Here is a 20,309-nt window from a genome sequence, read left to right as displayed (position 1 = left end):
AGAGTTTTACAATTTATATGCCGTGGCTTGTGGTTTCATACCAAGAAAGTACACACAAACAAGATTCCGTGATGGTCTGATAGACAAAAAATCAATTGTCTGCAACAGACATGGATTCAAAGAGGATCGCAAAAAATTCAAACCTGCTGTTGAATTTGAAAACACAGAAGAGGAAAATATCTGTAGAGCCAAAGAAAACAAAAATAACAAGATTTGGTTGCAAGGCAAAAATACGGTTTTGTGCTGTATTCAATAACCGTAAGGAGCTAATAGGGTATGTCATTGATACGTTTTATGAAGGTCATAATCACAGACTCTGCTCACTCAAAGAAAGGGAATTCCAGAAAAATTTAAGAACACTTAACCTTTACATTAAGCAGACAATTGTTAACAATTCTAAACTCAACATCGGGGCTAACAAGACATTTAGAATTCTAGCGGAACAATCAAATGAGTATGCAAACATTGGTGCATCTCTCACAGAATTCAAGAACTTCAAAAGAAATATTAAATGTTACATAGGTGACAAGGATGCTGACATGATTTTCGATTATTTAAAGGCGTTTTCTGAATCACAAGATGGCTTTTACTATGCTTATCAAGTTGATGAGGATAACTGTTTGGCTAGAATCATTTAGGCAGATGCACAAGTAAGAATGAATTATTCCTTGTTTGGGGACACCATCACCTTTGATCCTACTTATGGTACTAACAAGTACCACATGGCCTTCACCCCATTCACTGGTGTTGACAGCCACAAAAAATCAGTGACTTTTGCTGCTGCACTTGTCGATCATGAGAACGATGGGTCATTCATTTGGGTCTTTAAGAAGTTCCTTGATTGTATGGGCAACAAGGAACCTTAGTGCATTCTTAATGATCAAGATCCGGCAATTAAACTCGGGGTGCGTTCTATATTCAAGAAAGCAAGACATCGCTACTGCATGTGGCATATAATGAAAAAACTTACCGATAAAGTTGAGTCACAGATTTTTAAGGAGACTGACTTTGTTGAGCGAATATGTGCAGTTGTTTGGGATACTGACTTGGAACCCATTGAGTTTGAAGAAAAATGGTCTCAAGTGATTAATGACTTTGAGTTGAATGATAATACTTGGTTGAAATACATGTATGGCAAAAGGCACAAATGGATACCTGCTTACTTTAGGGATTTGCCTTTAGGCTGCCTTTTGAAAACTACACAAAGATCAGAGAGTCAAAACAGTTATTTCAAAAGATTTGAGAGCATAGATGGCACACTTGTAGAATTTTGGTTGCGTTTTCAGAGTGTAATGGAACAACAACTCTATAATCAGAGATTTCTTGATGCTGCAAGTGACACGTTGCCAAAGGTTTCTTCTAAGACAATGATTGAGAAACATGCCTCTAAAATCTACACACATACTGTTTTCTATGAGTTCCAAGAGCAAGTGCAAATGGCTCCCTGTTCGTGTGCCGTTAGGGGATTTTCTGAGCAAGGAAATATGCACATTATAAATGTTAAAGATGCCTACAGGAAGCATAGAATATTTCAGGTTATTCCATTTTATAAACATAATTGTCTTTTTACTTTAACATACAATAATTGTGATAAAAGAATACAATAACCGTGTTTTAACATTAAAAAAACTGATGGACTTCTACCTTGGTGTTCGTTGCTAGTCTGCATAAAATAATTCATGTTGAACTATATAATAACTATGTTTGCTTTTTGAAATAACTAAAATGTAATGCAGGTTGCTCACAATAACGAATCAAAGGAAACAACATGTACGTGCAAGATGTTTGAGAGGAAAGGAATACTTTGTAAACATATTATATGGATTATATCAGGAAAAGGAATGCAAAGCATACCGGAGCAGTACATCGAAACCAGATGGACGAAGAAATCATATAGAAAGCCTTTGTATGGACTGGATGGAAAGTTATTGCAAGACTACGATCCCACTGATTTGAGAAAGTTGGAATTATCAAGGGTGTGGTCTGAGTTTTATTCAACAATAAGTGTTCTTAACTCGATGCCTCAAACCCAGATCAAGGAGCTAAGTTTGATGCTTTTACAATTCCGAGAGAAAATAAATCCAACAAAAGAGAGCTTGACAAAGGAACAAGAACTGGAAATGCTCTTAGGTTGTTCAACAAAATCAAATATTACTGTTCTTCCGCCAAAGATTGCAAAAAACAAAGGAAGTGGCAAGAGAATGAAATCAAACAAGGATACGGCAATTGAGAAGGCGAGCAAACCGAAGAGGCTATGTAATAACTGCAAACAAATGAGAAGCCATGACAAGAGAAACTGTCCAAATCCGTTTGTTGAGCATGCTTTGGAGGAAGAAGATGAAGAGGAAAATGAAATGGATGATGAAGATGAAGAAGAAGAATGAAAAATGGATTACGCTTTAAAATAATCAAGATTATGCTTTAAAATAATCAAGATTATGCTTTACAATAACCGCATAATTGCAATATTGTGTTAGACTTTTACAATAATCAGGGGTATACTTTACAATAATTGTGTTAGACTTTTACAATAATCAAAGTTATGCTTTACATTAATTGATGTTGAATTTTTTTGCAATTGTTCTGATTTTGTTCATTTAATAATACCTTGCGCTATTACAATAATCATGTGAAAGCTTTACAATAATCACAGTTATGCTTTACAATAATTGATGTTGAATTTATTTGCAATTATTCTGATTTTGTTTATTTAATACCTTGCGCTATTACAATAATCATGTGAAAGCTTTACAATAATCAGGGTTATGCTTTACAATAACCACAATTTATAAAAACTATAATTTACAATAATTGACGTACCAAAATTCCATAAAAATATAGTACCAAAATTACATAAAATATAGTATGTTTGTTACATGATTCTTGTAAACAAACATACTATATTTTATATGAAAGCTTTAAAATAATCAAGATTATGCTTTACAGTAATTGATGATGAATTTATTTGCAATTGTTCTGATGTTTTTTCCATAAATATATTAATTTGATAATGCTTTACAGTAATTGATAATGCTTTACACTTGCCAATTTGCTCTTTGTTGACGACAAGAATCATGTAAACAAACATAAGAGACATACCAAATTTCCATAAATATATTAATTTGATGAGTTGTAACTTGACACGGTAAAAGCTTATTACGTCTCAGAATTTGTTACAATAATCAAAGTATGCTTTAAAATAATTGGGGAAGAGCTTTACAATAATCAGCTATATGAGAGCTTTAAAATCATCAAAGATATGCTTTAAAATAATTGGGCAAAAGCTTTACAATAATCAGCTACATGAGAGATTTAAAATAATTGCATTTGATCATTTGAATAACTGTCTGGAATTATTACAATAACAGCTTATAGGCATTACAAAAACGCTATCTGAAAAAATTGTTCAATCAATCAATAACAGCTATCTAAACATTAGATTATTCAACAAAAATCCATCTACAATTATTCGCTAAATCCATCTAGAATCAATCAATTGTTCTTTTATGGTTTTCGCCGAGAAGAACCTTTAACGGCTGCTGTTTTAACCCTTTTCGTCCCCGATCTTATGTCTTTTAAAAGATCTTTCTCTACTTCCAATATACTCCCTCTCAAAATTTCCACTTGTTCCGAAAGAGACGCTCTTGACTCGTTGGCATCTGACATCAACAAAATAGCCACCATCTCAAGCCATATAGGAATCCTCTCAACTCTCCTCTTAACCGAATACAATCCCTTCTCGTGCTTCCCTTCATATGTGAGCATGTGAAACATGGTGAAAAATTCCGATTCCTTATCAGACTTGACATTCGCTTTCCATTCAAAATCAACATTCACGAATGTAAATGTGTTAATGAGAACTCCTTTTGCTGTTTTCCTTGTATCCAAAAAGTCAGAAAAACAATCAACCTACAACATGTACAAACAAAAAAAAGGAATTAGAAAGCATGAGTATACAATAACAGGTTTGAAACAATACAATAACTTTGTTACAGCAATACAATAATTCTGATTGAAAATAGAATTTGTATATAATCAAGATTTAGAAAAACATACTGCAATCTTTGCAAGTCTGTAAAAATCGGATTTTTCCCAATCTTTATACGACGTATAGTCCAGCACATCAACTGTCTTGTTCATAAAGTTCACACAAACACAAAAGTAGTACTTATCTAAAGACAGCGGGATGAAGACAAGGTCCACATCGATCTCAGAGTTTACAACGTTTTCACTTAAAAAATAGGACCAAAACCGCACAACCTTGTCTTTTTGGCTGTCAAATGCAGCATCAATATCCCCTCCTTGGTCTAGCATGTCTTCAAAGATTCCCTATAAAATACCATAAAATTGTGAAAAAAATTGAAGATAAATGATAAAACATTCGACAGTAACTGCACAATGAAAAACAGATCATACCATAACACATGTCCCAAGGAACATCATCACTGGCGCTTCTTTCTCTTTAACCTCCATGAAATTCAAGACAACTGACCAGGCAGCTATTATGCGCAACTCAGTGTAATTTTCGAGCTTTGTAGAAAGAATATCAGACCTATCTAAGATAGCATTTCCCGCAGAAAACAAAAGTTCACTGCAAAGGAGTAAAAAAAAGCTTAGTAATATTTTAAAACAATATAAAAAAATCACTACCAGCTACAATAACTGAGTTTTTCATAATACAATAACTATGTTAATGTAATACAATAATCGATTATTGTATTACATTAACATAGTTATTGTATTATGAAAAACTCAGTTATTGTAATTTGTAAAAAAGATAGAATAAATGAACTTGTATAATACAATAACTGCAATACAGTATTAGAATAATCACACAAACTTGTTTCTCATTGAGTTTAGAGAAAAAAGAACATACTCATTTGCAAGATTGTAATCATCCAAGAAACAATAATCAACAACTTGTTTCTTCTTGCTTGGCATAGCACGTGTATATCTGCTGTTAGCCCTCATAACTTTTGAAACAACAACAAGATTTGTATCTGCCTTGCCACAGATTATTGAGCAGCCAAGACCATAAGAGTTCGGTCTCCTAAAACTACCTCGGCCTGATCTAATCATCCAAGCGCTCATAGGTGTATCAGGCATCCTCTTTTTCCCAGGCCCCGGAGTACTTACACCATCATCCAGTTCCTCTGCCATAACCCTAGCAACTTCCAAAGCATCTACTTCAGCCCTCATCGCTTCCAACTCAGCTAGCTTACGCTTCTCAACCAAAACAGGCAGCAAAGGTGCCTTTGCCTTTGTAAAAGCATTAACCAAATCCAACAACTGTTTCCTCTCTATGTTGATATCGGCTAAAACCAAGATGACAGCTATCTCGGCTCTATATATGATCCTTTTCAATGGGTCATGCAACTCTGATTTGAACAACTTCCCAACATAAAACATCATATGAATCATGACAAAAACACCACAATCCAAGTTCTGGGACCCTTCCGATTTCCACCCAAAAGCCACATTTACAAATTTGAAATTGCAGACCTCGCTGCCTCTTTCAAAACCTTTCTCGACAAGAAAACTACCAAATATTTCAACCTGGTTACATTTTTAAATCAAAATTCATCATTCAAGAACAAAAAACATAACTAAAAGAAGTAAATGAAAAAAAACTTATAATAAGGTACGTAAAATAGAGTTGGTAACCAACACCCAAATACTATCTTGAAAATCATCATATACACGATTGTCAAGATAGTCCACTGTCTTCCCCACAAAATTAACAACAACACAGAAAAAATGATCTTCAAAATGAACAGGGATAAAAATCTGGCATGATAAAACAGGCGTTCATAAACCTTTGATGTTCTCAACGGTAAAATAATCAACAGAAGAAATAAAGAAGAGAAAGGATTGGAAAAATTACCAAATCGGCACCAATGTCAAGAGAACCTTGGCTGTTCTCAATGACATTGTCCCAAGCATTACAAATTTCCTTTCTGTATAAATCTTTCTCATCATCAGCAGCTTTGATAAGCTTAAACAAAGAAGCTTATGAAAAATATTACCACACTATAAGAGAAAATGAAGTATCACAATTGAAAAAACTTGGTTAACTGAATACAATAACAACTATTCTGCGTTACAATAACTATCATTATACAATACAATAACCTCTATAAAATTTAAAATAATACATCACAAAAATAAAAACACAGTAACAGCTTCATTATAATACAATAACCACATTAATATATTGAAATAATAAAAATAAAATAATAAAATCTGAAGAATAGGAAAACTTGTTTAGCTGAATAAAATAACAGCTAACATGCTTTACAATAATCAAGTAACTACAATAGAATACCTGTCATAACCATTGCAAATTTACTGATACAGAAATATATAACAAATTGCACATACCGAATGACTTGTACAGAAAAAACTTCTTGTGGGGATAACCCTTTTCCCAGCCTTGACCAGCGTGTCATTAAGTAAAAATGACCAGCAGTCGATCACGTTCGATGTGATCATAGTCTTAGCAGACAATGAAATAATGTCATCTCGAGCTAACATATTGTGAAATGAAAACACAACCAAATCCTCCTTGCCACATTGAAACAAATTATATAGTAAAAACATAAACACAAACAACAATAAAGCTTTTTAAAAATGGATATAATAGCAAAAAAAAAAAGAGAGGCAACGAAAAACATATAATGCTTACCCAATACGTAGGTCATGATCGTGCAGAAAACAGTAATCAAGTACAGACTTCCTCCGCATTAAAATAGGAGCAAAAAGCTCCTTGTACTCGTACAAAAAAGCAGACACTACAACTGCATCAGGATCAGGTGATTCACAATCTAAATCACACCCTATACCACAATTCCCAAAAAATGTATGCTCAGGCATAACAACTGAATGCAGCAAGTAAGTATTTATAACAGAACTATCTTGCATTCTAGCCCCAACAAAAGCCTCGTTGACAACTTTGTTAACAACATCATCCACATTACTCAAGTGCACAGCTTCACACTCAGCATCAATATTATCAATGCTGTCATTATTTGGCACCTCCTCATTCGGTTTCTCAACCGCTACATCAGGGATCTTATTTTTACCTTTCTCTCGAGAATAAACCACCTTATATTTTTCTGGATCAAATACTAAACCCCCATTCCTTTCATCTTTCCCCTTTTCATGCTCCTTGCAAAAACTTTCATACAACGGCAGTTTACTTCCCGCCTGTTTCATTTCCTCAACTTTTTCACAAATAAAATTGAAATATTTAGTGAACAAAGAATCGTCGTCACTAATGAAAGCAGGAGTCAAAGAAACTGAAGTGGCTATCGAAGAATCTTCAACTGTTGAAGAACCACACTCCTTTCCCATCGCTTCCTTCCGTTGCATGTACAAATGGTGAAATATCTCAACATCCCTCTTCATCATCAAAAAATGTGCTTGAGAAACCTAAGAAAAACAAAAAGAATGAAAGAATAATTATACTAAGTCTTTACAATAGTTATACTAAGTCTTTACAATAATTGAAAAAAATAACTGCTACAAAGTTTTAAAATAACTACACTACATCTTTACAATAACTACAAAAATGATGGGAAGAATGATTGGAACTTACATCAGCAGCCTTTGCTCGAATAACATCATCAGTATCAAAACAATCGAAAGGCGATTCCGGATACTTTTTCCCAGGTTCAGGTTTATCAACAACGACTGCACATACCTCAGCAGCTTTTGCTTCTCTTAAGCGTTTGCAGACAGGATAGACACCATTGATATATTCCCCATTCCCTAACGAACCATAATTGAGCTCTAAAGTACCCCTGCTAATAAAAGACTTCTCATCCCAGTGTTTGATAAGAGGAGTCTCTGAAGACATTGTATATTCCTTAAAACGCATACGATGGAAGTATGCCACCATAACAACAAGTATACAACCACGCAAAGTAAACGACCCAGTTCTAGCTCAACACCCACGACTAATTTATCAAACACATACCCACACCAATCCAAATGGTGGATACGTGAAACATCTTGCACCGCTTTAAGAATTGAAAAGTCAATTCCATAATTTAAAGGGGGAGCAAGGACAATGGACATAGCATAAAGCACAAGCAGCTTCCGAAATTCATCTCCCCCATCATCCCCCATAGCAGTAATTGCATTATAAACAACAGGCATAGTAACATAATTTGTCCCTTCTACATTAAACTTCTTCCGGAACTCAGCTTTCAACATTTCTTGTGAAGACAATAAACTATGTCCGGTGTAAACAACCTCAACCTTATCACCACCGTTTGGCAATCCAAAAACATCATACACATCATTTTTTGGTAGAAAAAACTTGACATCTCTTGCTTGAAAAATATGAGCAGTTGCATTAAAGTGTTTTATAAAAAATGGTATAACACCCAATGGCAAACTGTTCACTTTAAAATCAAGCAAAGCACCAAATCCGATCTCAATGACAGCCTTTCGCTGATTTGGACCAAGTTGTTTTACCAGATTAACCAAACCATTAGGACGACAGCTCACTTTAATGTTTGCAGCACTGAAATGGAAAATCAAGCAAAATATAAAAAGAGTGACACATCAAAACAAAGGAGAAATAAACAGAAACTCATAACAGTGGGCAGGACACATATACTCACATGTTCAATCTTGGAGTTCCAGGAACCTTACTGAGCTTCTTTTTTGGAAAATTTACTTTTGAGCGTTTCAAATCAGCTTTATTACCAACTTCAGGCTCCCTATTACGTTTAGGACCCATTTGTTTTTATCACTGAGCAACAGAATACAAAATTATCAGAATAAACACAAAAAATATGACAACAACTAATACAATAACTGAGTTTTAATAATACAATAATCAGGATAAAGTAATACAATAACTGGACTTGACTAAAATGATAACTAAATAATACTACGTATAGAATAACTAAATTACTATATTACAATAACTACCCCAATACATTACAATAATAAACATCACTATATTACAATAACAACATCAATATATTACAATAACAAACCTTTCGTATTAAAATAACTGGACTTGACTAAAAGCTGACTTTAAAACACTAACCAAAGATCAATAACTAAAATAATACTCATTACAATAACTGAGTTTCTACATTATAATAACTACCACAATACATTACAATAACATCAATATATTACAATAACAAAACTAATTCCAAACAAACACACATTATGTTCATTAGAATGTACACGAATTCACCACAAAAAGAAAAACCTCAACAACAGATACAAAAATGAAAAAAATGAATTACGAAACCCTAAATTATGCGAAGACAATGAAAAAATGTAATTTAACAACAAAAACACAACAAATTAAACTATATACTAAACAAAATGAAGAATAGACACATAAAACACAAGAAAATCAAGTAGAAAACAAGAAGAGGACACATGCAAAATCAACGGAAAAAATTAGTTCAGCTCATTGATTACCTGTTGAGAAGGACAAACAAATTGAGAACAACGATTTATGAGAGAAAACGACGATAATGAAGTAGAAGGACGAACAAATTGAGCACAATAACTGACGACAGCGAAGATGAAGAACAACGAACTAAAATGGAGAACGAAGTGAAATTTTGAGAGGCAAAATATGTGAGAGAGAGAGAGAGAGAGAGAGAGAGAGAGAGAGAGAGAGAGAGAGAGAGAGTATGGATACTTACGAGAAAATGGGGGAAAAAAAGAAGTCAAACTGTCAAAATTTGGTTTATATATGAGATGTAAAATTAAATCTCAGCCACATATCTTATGTTAGATCAATGGTCCAGATTCAGAGGGGTAACTCACCAAAAGTGTCCTAACTCATTTGATCCTATATATATATATATATATATATATATATATATATATATATATATATATATATATATATATATATATATATATATATATATACATATATATATATATATATATATATATATACATATATATATATATATATATATATATATATATATATATATATATATATATATATACCCCACCCATACTACCCTATCCTTGTCATTTTATCCATCACATTTCCACCATACAATAAGAGAGAAAAAGAGAGAAAAGAGAGAGTTTAGAAGAGGAGAAGATTTTGTCCCTCCGCCTCGAGTTCGTAAGGTAAGACCGTCTTTGTAACACCCCCATTTATTTAGGAGCCTTTAGCTAGACATTCCCAAATAAATAGGACTTTTACCATCTCGGTTTCCCGAGGTTGTGAATAACAAAGACCAACTCACCAAAGTACTTTAAATTAAAACTTTAACGATTACATATTTATTACAAATTAATCAACTAACTTAATATAAAATAATTATAACTCACAGCGGAAATAAATAGAGTGATATAATTGTTCTATGTGATCTAGACTTCAGGTATGGTCCAAGTCAAGCTCTCATCCCAATGCTCCCGAGTCAGCTAATCTTTGGTACCTGTCAAATCTGCTCCCCATAAAACGGTTCACCGCAGGTGTTCACGAATATACAGTCAACCGCGAGGTTGAATAGGAATAAATACTAACAACAAAAACATACGATAACAATCCAATTACTTTTTATATTGCACAACCCCCCTGACAACGTGCTCCTTCCCTTTTTCTTAGCACACTAATCATCCCGCCAATCCCTGGCCGGGGTAGACTCAACCCGAAGGTGAGTAAACACGCACTACATTACCAAAAGGTAATGTCTGCCTCAACATATAGTTGAGTAAATATCCACCAGATGGCCTGCAGGCCAATCTGGGGCCTGCCTCGAGTAAATACGATAAATAACGTCTGCCAGAATAAATCTGAAATACGTCACCCGAAGGCTCTTACCATGACGTCTGCCAATATAACCGCAACAATGATCTACATCACCACGAAGGGATGTCTGCCAGTATTAAACTAAATTACCAATGCAATAACAGTAACTCCATCATAACTAATCCAACCAACATATACAATATAATTCTCCCTTCCAACAATTTCAATGATATCAACCAACACAATTCTCTTATGATCAATTCACTTTAATATAAATCATCCAACAAACATTATCGAGTAAAAGTTGAGTAGGATTTATCTCTACCTGGCAAGCGATTCCAATTACGCAGCTTAAGCAATCCAATAAATAAAGCAATCCGATCCAATTATAATTCCTCACAACCGTCACCTAATCAAAATATTATAATTCAATTCAATTATTTATTTATTTATCCCTTTTATTTAATTATTCAAATTAATTATTTATTATAATTATTAAAGGTTATTATAATTATTAAAGGTTTACGATAACTAAAAACCCGATTCAACTATAACCCGAGTCTCCCAAAAATAATTAATTAAAACCCGTCACAAAAACAAACAAACACCACCCAATACATGGTTTAGAACCCGTGACCGACACCCCTCATAAAACCCACCAAACCCGACACCACAAGCCACCACAGCCACCACCTGACCTTCCTACCTACTCCCTACACCACGGCCCATCCAAACACCCACTCACCACCCATCAAACCACCAGCAGCAGCCCAGAAACGCATGCCCTAACCCCCTTCTCCACTCGCCATTAACAACCAACCACCACCCCTACCGTGTATAAAGTCCACGACTACAACCACTACAGCAACTCCCACACCCAACGGCCACCACCATTATCACCCTTGGTCTACGACACTTCTAATGGTACCCTTCATCCTCACTCACGGTCAGAAACACGGCTATAGTGCGCGTCTAAAAACAGTCGCGTCAAATCCCCTGTTCTCGCGATTTCCGGCCACCACTAACACCAGCCGCCACCTGCCACCACGCCAACACCTCTACTGTGGTCGACTACCTCCCCCCATCACAACCCTACCATGCCCAGGTCAAGACTCAGCCATTAGAGGGTTGAATTAATCCCTAAAACCACCCACGACCTAACCCGCAACACCCCCTGACCAGCCACATTTAGCCGCCTGCCACCGCCACCCTGGGCCTTCCCTGACACCACCACTACACTCATTCCAATCCTTGCAACCCCACGTACCGCCTCCCAAAGTTTGGTCTGATTCCGTCAAGGTTTGGGTCAGTTTCTAAGCGTCTTAAGATCGTCTCACATTCAGCTTAATAAGAAAATAAAACAAGATTAAAAGTTGTTACCTATTAATTACCGTTTGCTATTTCCGTCTCCAAAAGCTCTTCCTCTTAATTTGTGATTTATTTCTCAGATTTAATAGGGTATTTATAGTGTAGGATTATAGAGAATGCGAGGCCAATTAGGAAATTATTATAACTTACCTTATTCTAATTAGTATAGGAATTGTCATTACTATTATATTATTATTTTATCATATATTATTAATCTTACCATAACTAGGATTTCCTCACACAATATTTACTAATTTATTATTGCCATAACTTATTATTATTATTATTTATAATTATAATTACCTTTATATATTATTATTCCCATATTAATTCCCGATACAAATCCCGATTATACGCATACTAACTTAATAAGTTTCGGTCCAATAAACAATAGCACACGGCCCATATTATACTAGCTAAACCCAATTCCCAACTTGTACACTTAATTTATTATTTAATTAACGTCTTATTGTAATTATTATTAGAAATGCTTTTAACTAATTATTAAATTACATAAATTATTAATAACAAAATACGGGGTATTACAGTCTTCCCCCCATAAAATGAACTTCGTCCCGAAGTTCGCCACAACTACTACCACAACACTCATTGACATCCCCATAACTAAGCACCATCCAACACAACGTATCCACTTACGATCATCAATCACACCAATCCTATCACAGGGCATCACAATAATAATTTAAAACACTCGTAGTATCACAGTCTTATGCTAACCTTTATGTTATTTATTTTATACCTTTGACCCGTCCCGACCTTGACCCATATTTGACCCGCCTTTGACCACCAATGAATTGCCGTTGACCGCCCATATAGGGCTTTGACCGAGTTGAAAAAAAAGGATTTTGGGGGTTTTGGTGACTCGGGTTAGGGCTGTGGTTTTGAGGGTGTTTCAGGTCGATTTGGGTCTGGTTCTAGGCAGGTCTGGGTAGAGGGAACAGAGGTTAGTTGAGGGGTGGTCATGGGTGGCGGTTAGGGCGGTTGTAGGTGGCGAAAATGGGGGAGACAAAGGGAGGTATCGGGTTGAAGTGTTGTGTTGTTGTTTATTGTTGTTGCGTCGTAGTGGTGGAACCGCCGGCATGGTGGTCGATTGTTGGGTCGACCGTGGTGGTGGGGGGGCACGGTGGTGGCAGGCGGTAGTAAGGTGGCGGTGGAGGAGTGTTGTGGTGTTGGTGGTGGTGGTGGTGTTGCTTGGTGCGAGTTTGTGGGATAGGGCGACCCTAGGTGGCGGTCGGGCAGGCTGGACCTATCGTGGCTGGGTGGTGGCCCACGGTGGGGAGGCGTGGTGGTGGTGGTGATGTGTAGTGAGTCGGGTTTTGGGTAAGATTATCAGACGGGTATTTAATTAGTCGTATACATATTAGATTAGTATATTTATACGTATTTGTATAATTAGTTTAGTATATTTATACGTATTTGGATTATTATCGTATTTTAGGAAATGGATTTTGTGAGACGGTTTTACGAGACGGACCTAGCTTGTATGACGGATTGCTTATGCAGATATGTTGTGAGGTAGGTTTACCCTACTCAGTTTCAATGTTGTATTTATGTATAAAATGAGTCTTTTATCATTTAATTGCATTGAGTGAGTCGTATTGCATGTTGTTGGTCACGACGACTCGAGGAGTCGGGATATTTGAGGAACTGGTATCCATGGCATGTTTGGCATGTCATGGTGTATATATATTGTCTGTCATACATTTTATATTGTGACGGTTGTGATTGTATATGTTGAAGGATTTGCGTTGTTGTTGTTGTTGTTTTGGAGACGTAAGACAGTTGGGAGACCGTCTTACGCTTAAGTCGCCTCTTGGAGCTTCCCACTCCAAGAGGGATGTGCACATTAATGGCTTGAGTCACCGAGGGACTCGTGTGGTTGAGACACGACGTCTGGCAGGGGATCCGGTTGGCTTCCGGACCCGGTACGTCTGAGCGTGTCCCGGTACCTGTTTGTGGTTATCGATATGTCTGGGCGTGTCCCGGTACTTGTGTGGTTGTCGGTATGTCTGGGCCTATCCCGGTACCGTGGTGGTGGTTGTTCGATAGGGGTTCATTCATGTTGTAGTTATGTTGCATGCTCACACACTCGAGTCGTGTCGCACTTTATTCATTTGTTTATTGAAACTGGCGTTTGTTGTGTCTGTGACTCTATGTAATTGTCACCTATTTCCTGGGTGGCTTGTGTAACACCTCCTCATACCAAGGTACCTTACCAAGGACTACCCTAGCATGAAAGGTTGTTACCATCTCGGTTGCCCGAGGTAAGTATATATCAAAAACAACAATCCACAAACACATCTATTAAAGTATTAAGAGTTAGCGATTACATTATCTCAGACCAACTCAAAATAAAAGTACAAGGTCTCAATACAAATGAAATCTAAGACATCTAAACTCATAACAGTGGAAACTAGAATTGACGTGATGACTCCCCATGACTGTCCCATAGCTAAACATCTGCATTACCTGTCATAATCTGCTCACCATCCCCGAATAATCACCGCAGGTTTTACAAACAACAACACGGGGTCAGTTACTGAATAATTAAAGTAAGACAAACAAACAATTGTTGGAATATGTGTCCTCCGACAATAATGCGATCACGACTATTGATCATGATGATCACATGTTTAAGTCTCATTAAAATGAATACAATTGGGAAGTAATATTGTTACTGTCAACTGGTCAACATATATCGGTAATGATTGGCTGACTAGAGTTTGACATTACTGTCGTGAGACGGTGGTGCTTTGTTTTTCATTGTCTTATTTTAAGTTATGTTTTGGATTCTAGAACTTTAAGTTTCCGTGTTCGACATGGAAAAGTATTTTGGATAATGAGTTGTATTTTGGATGATGGTGACTTGGTTTGCAACCCAAGTCACCCGTTTTATCATTTATCCTTTTAAATGTTCTAAAATTCATCTTTAAATGCTTGCGTTTTGAAACATAAGATCATTCACTTAAAGGTGATCTAATAGACAATTATAATGACGGGTTTCATTATATGTCCACATGCTTAAGGCTTGTGTATGATCATTTATGAAGCGATTTTGAGTCTATGAACTCTCTTAAAGGTATGTCAATCACCAAGTACACATATGAATTCAATAACAATTAGTATACCTATGAGGTAGTTCTCCTTATAATTCAACATCATTAATTTGTGTCTCATATGCTATCTTTGAATGTTTAGTGTATTTATTCTAAAGATAGAGTGGGAGAAAAATGAGGACACAACACACAAGGCAAGATTAAAATTGTGTACTTGTGTAAATGAAGATCTACGCAAGAGAAAATGATTTGAATGAAGGTATATCTATTTATATAGTATGCCGAGTAGATGAGATCTATGGTCTCAAGTTAATTCTATATGACTAAAGAGACCAAGTGTAGTTAACATAATAGTATATTCTCAAGATAACTACACGAGGAGACCAAAAGAAAGTTTTGGAAGAAAATGACTAATGTAAAGTCTCAACAAGTTTTTGACTGAGTTTATGAAACAATTGACCAATAGTTTCAACCTTGAGATTTACTTAAGAGCCTAAATGAATCAAAGTAACATACTAGTTATGATCGAGTTGCAAAATTGATATACCGATATCTTCAATGGCCAAAGTTTTAACCACGCAAATGTCATTGTTTAACCTCACTATGAAATGGTTAAACCTCCTTCCAAAAGGGTATTTGCGAAGGACGTATTCTAGATATTGTTTATACTTGAATAATGACATTGCTACACATCATTGTGACATGAGTGTGTTGGAGATTTAAAATCTCTTTCCGTAAGGTTAAGATGAGACCACTTCAAAATAGGTATTTTGAAGGGATATGATGGGAACATATATGGTTCTATCTTAATAACTTGGCAATGCAATTTTATATTCAATTCTTGAATAAATTTCGATCGAGAAGTCAATTTCGAAATATGTAGAATTGAGTGGGAGTTAGGAAATTCTCGTGTGAAGACATGGAATTTAGTGGGAGTTATCATCTTTTGAATTTTTACGACTCATCACTCATTAAAGAATGACGAGCTAATACCTTCTTTCATAAAGAAGCAATTGAGTTTTCAATTCTGGATGAAAATGGACAATGATGAATCCAACTACATCGAGGGATGTTGGATTGGTATTAAGAGATACACATCGTGTCAACATACACATAGGTTATTCATATGAATGAAAATGGGATTACCATTAGCAGTCATGGTAGATCATTGAACCTAAGAACAGTTGATCTCATGATTATCAATAACTAATGTTTCCGCCATTAGAATAATCATGTACATGTCCAATTATGTATCATATGCATAAGAGCATGATGATTGATTTGTGAGCCATAGTAGAAACGTCATGAATTCTCGAGTAGAATCCGATGAGCGATTTCAGTGATTGACGGAATGTTCTATTGTGTGTCAAGAGGTTGCACATATTGTAGAAAATCCGAGCACATATGAGGATTTATGAGAATCCCAAATCTTTCAAGCCTAGAAAGAGAAATGAGAAGTTTTGGAAAGATGCTTGGTTGAATAAGAGGTTATTCAAAAACAATCTTTCCTAGTAAAGTTAGGACTTGTGAGAAGTGCTAAGCTAAATAATCTTGTCAATTGTTACAAGATTCTACAAAACATATACCTAGTGCATTGTGTGTGGATGGAATACTTGATCGGTACAAGTTGTATTATTCATCGCAAATTCGTTCGTTATGAGATGATCGATAAGAAAGTTCTTTCAAGTTAAAGAACCGAGACCAAGGTTGGGAACCTTGATGTGTACTTGGTAAGATTCATGCTATGAGAAAGAAGATGAATGTGAAGGAGATTGCAAGTGTAAGAAGTTTGAACGCGTGGACACATGGCATGTTAAACTTCTATTGCAATCAATAAGTGGTTACACTTATAATATACATCACAAGGTTGTAATATGATATTGACTACCCGAGTATGATGTCGACATCTGTCGTTTGAGTTATTAATAACTCACCTAGTACATTGTTATATCCAAACGGGTTGTAGAGACAATTGAACCCCGTTAAGGTGAACATGGATTAACATTGTTTTTGCCCATAGTTACTTATATGAGGTGACGTCTCGAAGTGACTAGAGTGTGATGCGATTGATGGCAAGTTCAAGTGCCATAGAGTCATGTGAGATGACTGGTCGATCACATAGGCAGATTGTTAGGAATTTTTTGTCGGGCCTAATGACCGCTTATAGAGTTCTGGCAAATTTATATAGCCTGGTCGTGGCGAGAGCTACTATAGTATTCAAATGAGTCGATTCTTTTGACTAAAGACTATTCTCCTAAGATGGCACAGTTTCAGATTAACTTTGATTTGTGTTACTACGACCTTCGTAAATGGGGTCAAATGGGCATATTTTGGGTTATGATGGCTGTGGCTAGTCGAAGGGAATGAGTGCGATAGGAATTGTCCACCCCTAGTCAGGGTTATAACAATATCTCAGGGCCACTCGAGGAGTAATGAACTGGGAAATGCATGGCCACGCTCGGATGGCATCCAGAGTGGATAAATCCGGTCAATCAGTTATTCTCCAGATCGAGGAAACCACTCTCGATATGATCACTTGCAAGTACGACCTGAAAGACACCTTGCATTGAGTGGGAGATAGTAATAGGACAAGAGAATTGGTGACGCACACTTGTCGAGGACAAGTGGGAGATTGTTGGAATATGTGTCCTCCGACAATAATGCGATCACGACTATTGATCATGATGATCACATGTTTAAGTCTCATTAAAATGAATACAATTGGGAAGTAATATTGTTACTGTCAACTGGTCAACATATATCGGTAATGATTGGCTGACTAGAGTTTGACATTACTGTCGTGAGACGGTGGTGCCCAGTTGACCCCCTAGGTCATACCTAAAGGGCAACACTCTTAATTGATTATTTAATTAATCGTATAACGTTGCGAGTTAATTAAATTACTTGAAAATTGATGGACGATTTTGGAAGTAAAATTTACGTATCATATTGAAATGTGATTAAATAAGATACGGTCTGAGTAATTGAATTGTATCATTACTCGGATGAAATAATTGTTTAATGTAACAATTAAATTGAATGAATTGTTATAAATACAATCAGTTGTAATTTATATATGGTAAAATATTTTGGCACAAGTAATTATATAATTACTAAGTCGATTTTTGTATGTGACGTATTTTTATTAATACGTTGATTTTTAATATGTTAAAAATTACATAACAAATTTATGTCACATATGACATGTGACATATTGACAATTGACAAATATAATATGGATTCCATATTACCAAATGGACCGAAATATAGGAAGAGGATTAAGCTAATTAATTGTTTAATTAGTAGCTAAACATAATGATTGTTTTGCTTTAGTAGCCATGCAAGCCTATGGTGCATTGTGAAGACAAATAAGTCCATGCATTGGCTTCCCTTTATTCCTCCTCTTACACGGTTTTGGGAAGAAAAACTCATCATTGTTTTTCTTATAATTTTACCTAATAATACTAAGTGTTATGTATTATTATTCATTCTACTCATCATCCAAAATATAAGTTCTAGTGAGAAGAATTTTTCCTCCTCTTCTTCTCTCATAAAAACCGAAACATATAAGTGTTTTATAAAAGTTTTGGTTCAATTTTCTACCTTGATTAATATTATACTAGTATTTGTAATATTAATTAAATTAAGAGAAGCCTTGGGTATAAAGCTTGGGGAGAGATCTTATACTTAGATCTTGTTCATCCATAAGGGAAAAGCTCAAGAACAAGAGAGAAAGGTGATCTCTCTTGTGCCCAATATAACCAAAATATTGAATGTAAGGACATGATTTCTCCTCTATTATATTATTTGTTTGCATGCATAAAATCCGTTTTAATTTTATGACAAATTATTTAGACATATATGAGTATGTTAAGAATGTATATGAATCTACATTTCCTTCAATCGGTATCAAGAGCCACGGTTATTTGCATGCAAATTGGTTAAAAGTTTTTCCGAGTTATATGAATAACAAATAAAACTTGTAAAATTTGTGTTATTATGATATATCACGAAATTATTACATGCATGTTAATACTTCTGGTCCTAAAATGTTTTAGGATATTTTGGTTAATTTTTCGGATTTTTATTGTTCATATTTTACAATAATGGCATTTAAATGTGATTTTATGAGTAAAAATGTCATTTTTGGTCGAAAATTAGCTATACTTCGAATTTTAAGTTGATTTTTGGATATGTTGTCACATATATTATTTTGAGATAACCTGTAAATTTTCATAATTTTTGGACTTGTTATGCTCGAAATATGAATTTCTCATTATTAAATTCGGATTTAAGTGAAAAAAAGGTTAATATGAGTTAAATTTCGAATCTGGTCATAGAAAATTAATATGTTGTCACATGCAATTTTACAAGATGTGTGTAAAATAATTGGCTATAAAGAAGTCTTTTTGCATGATTTATGAATTTTTGAAGAAAAATAGCATAAATAGTGACATTATTAGTGAAAATTAATAAAAACATAATCTATGACTTAAGAAAAACGTCTAATGTTGCATTTTATTATATTTTTCAGATCTAAAATTGAAAAGTTAATGAAAATAATTTTTCCATGTTTTTATGATTATTTTATTAAAATCGATAAACCGCAACATTGTTTTTCCGAAAATTTTCGAAATTTTTAACCTAAGATTTTGAAAATTATGAGTGTCATGGAATTTTTCCAGAATGTTCATGAATTTAAATTTCAAATTTTGAATTTATTTGAAATTTTTGGATTTATTTGAAGTCTAATAGCTTATTTTTGTAATTTTTGGTCCATTTATGAACAATTTTGTAAATAAAAGTTAATTATGGTCAAATTATTAGTGAAGACTATATTTTGAGTCCTAAGAGGTTAGGGTAATTAACTTATGCATAAATATGAGTTTATGTATTTTTGTGATTATAAAATGTTGAAATCACGCAAATCCGTAAAAGCCGAGTAATATACGATATTGGCTAATTAAAGGCGATTTAGCATAAAATTGAGCATGTTCATACATATTATAATGCTGCATTTTCATTATGATTGTCATAATTTTAATTTATGTAATTTTTGAATTATGTAATTTTACTTAGTATGGCCTTAGATTAATTGGTATTTCCCG

General features: G+C 34.8%; 1 protein-coding gene across 1 annotated transcript; it reads left to right on the top strand.

Annotated features, from left to right (window-relative positions):
- The first annotated feature begins 656 nt into the window (after positions 1-656).
- On the top strand, positions 657-3,397 carry LOC141601561 (protein FAR1-RELATED SEQUENCE 5-like). Its single transcript, XM_074421855.1, has 4 exons — positions 657-843; positions 1,030-1,535; positions 1,737-2,256; positions 3,369-3,397. Exons 1-4 carry the CDS (start codon positions 657-659, stop codon positions 3,395-3,397), a joined length of 1,242 nt encoding a protein of 413 aa, XP_074277956.1.
- The last annotated feature ends 16,912 nt before the right edge of the window (positions 3,398-20,309 follow it).

Source organism: Silene latifolia, chromosome 9 (assembly GCF_048544455.1).
Source record: "Silene latifolia isolate original U9 population chromosome 9, ASM4854445v1, whole genome shotgun sequence".
Taxonomy (NCBI): Eukaryota; Viridiplantae; Streptophyta; class Magnoliopsida; order Caryophyllales; family Caryophyllaceae; genus Silene; species Silene latifolia.
The sequence above is the reverse complement of the archived record's forward strand: the minus strand, read 5'-3'. Positions and strand labels throughout refer to the sequence as shown.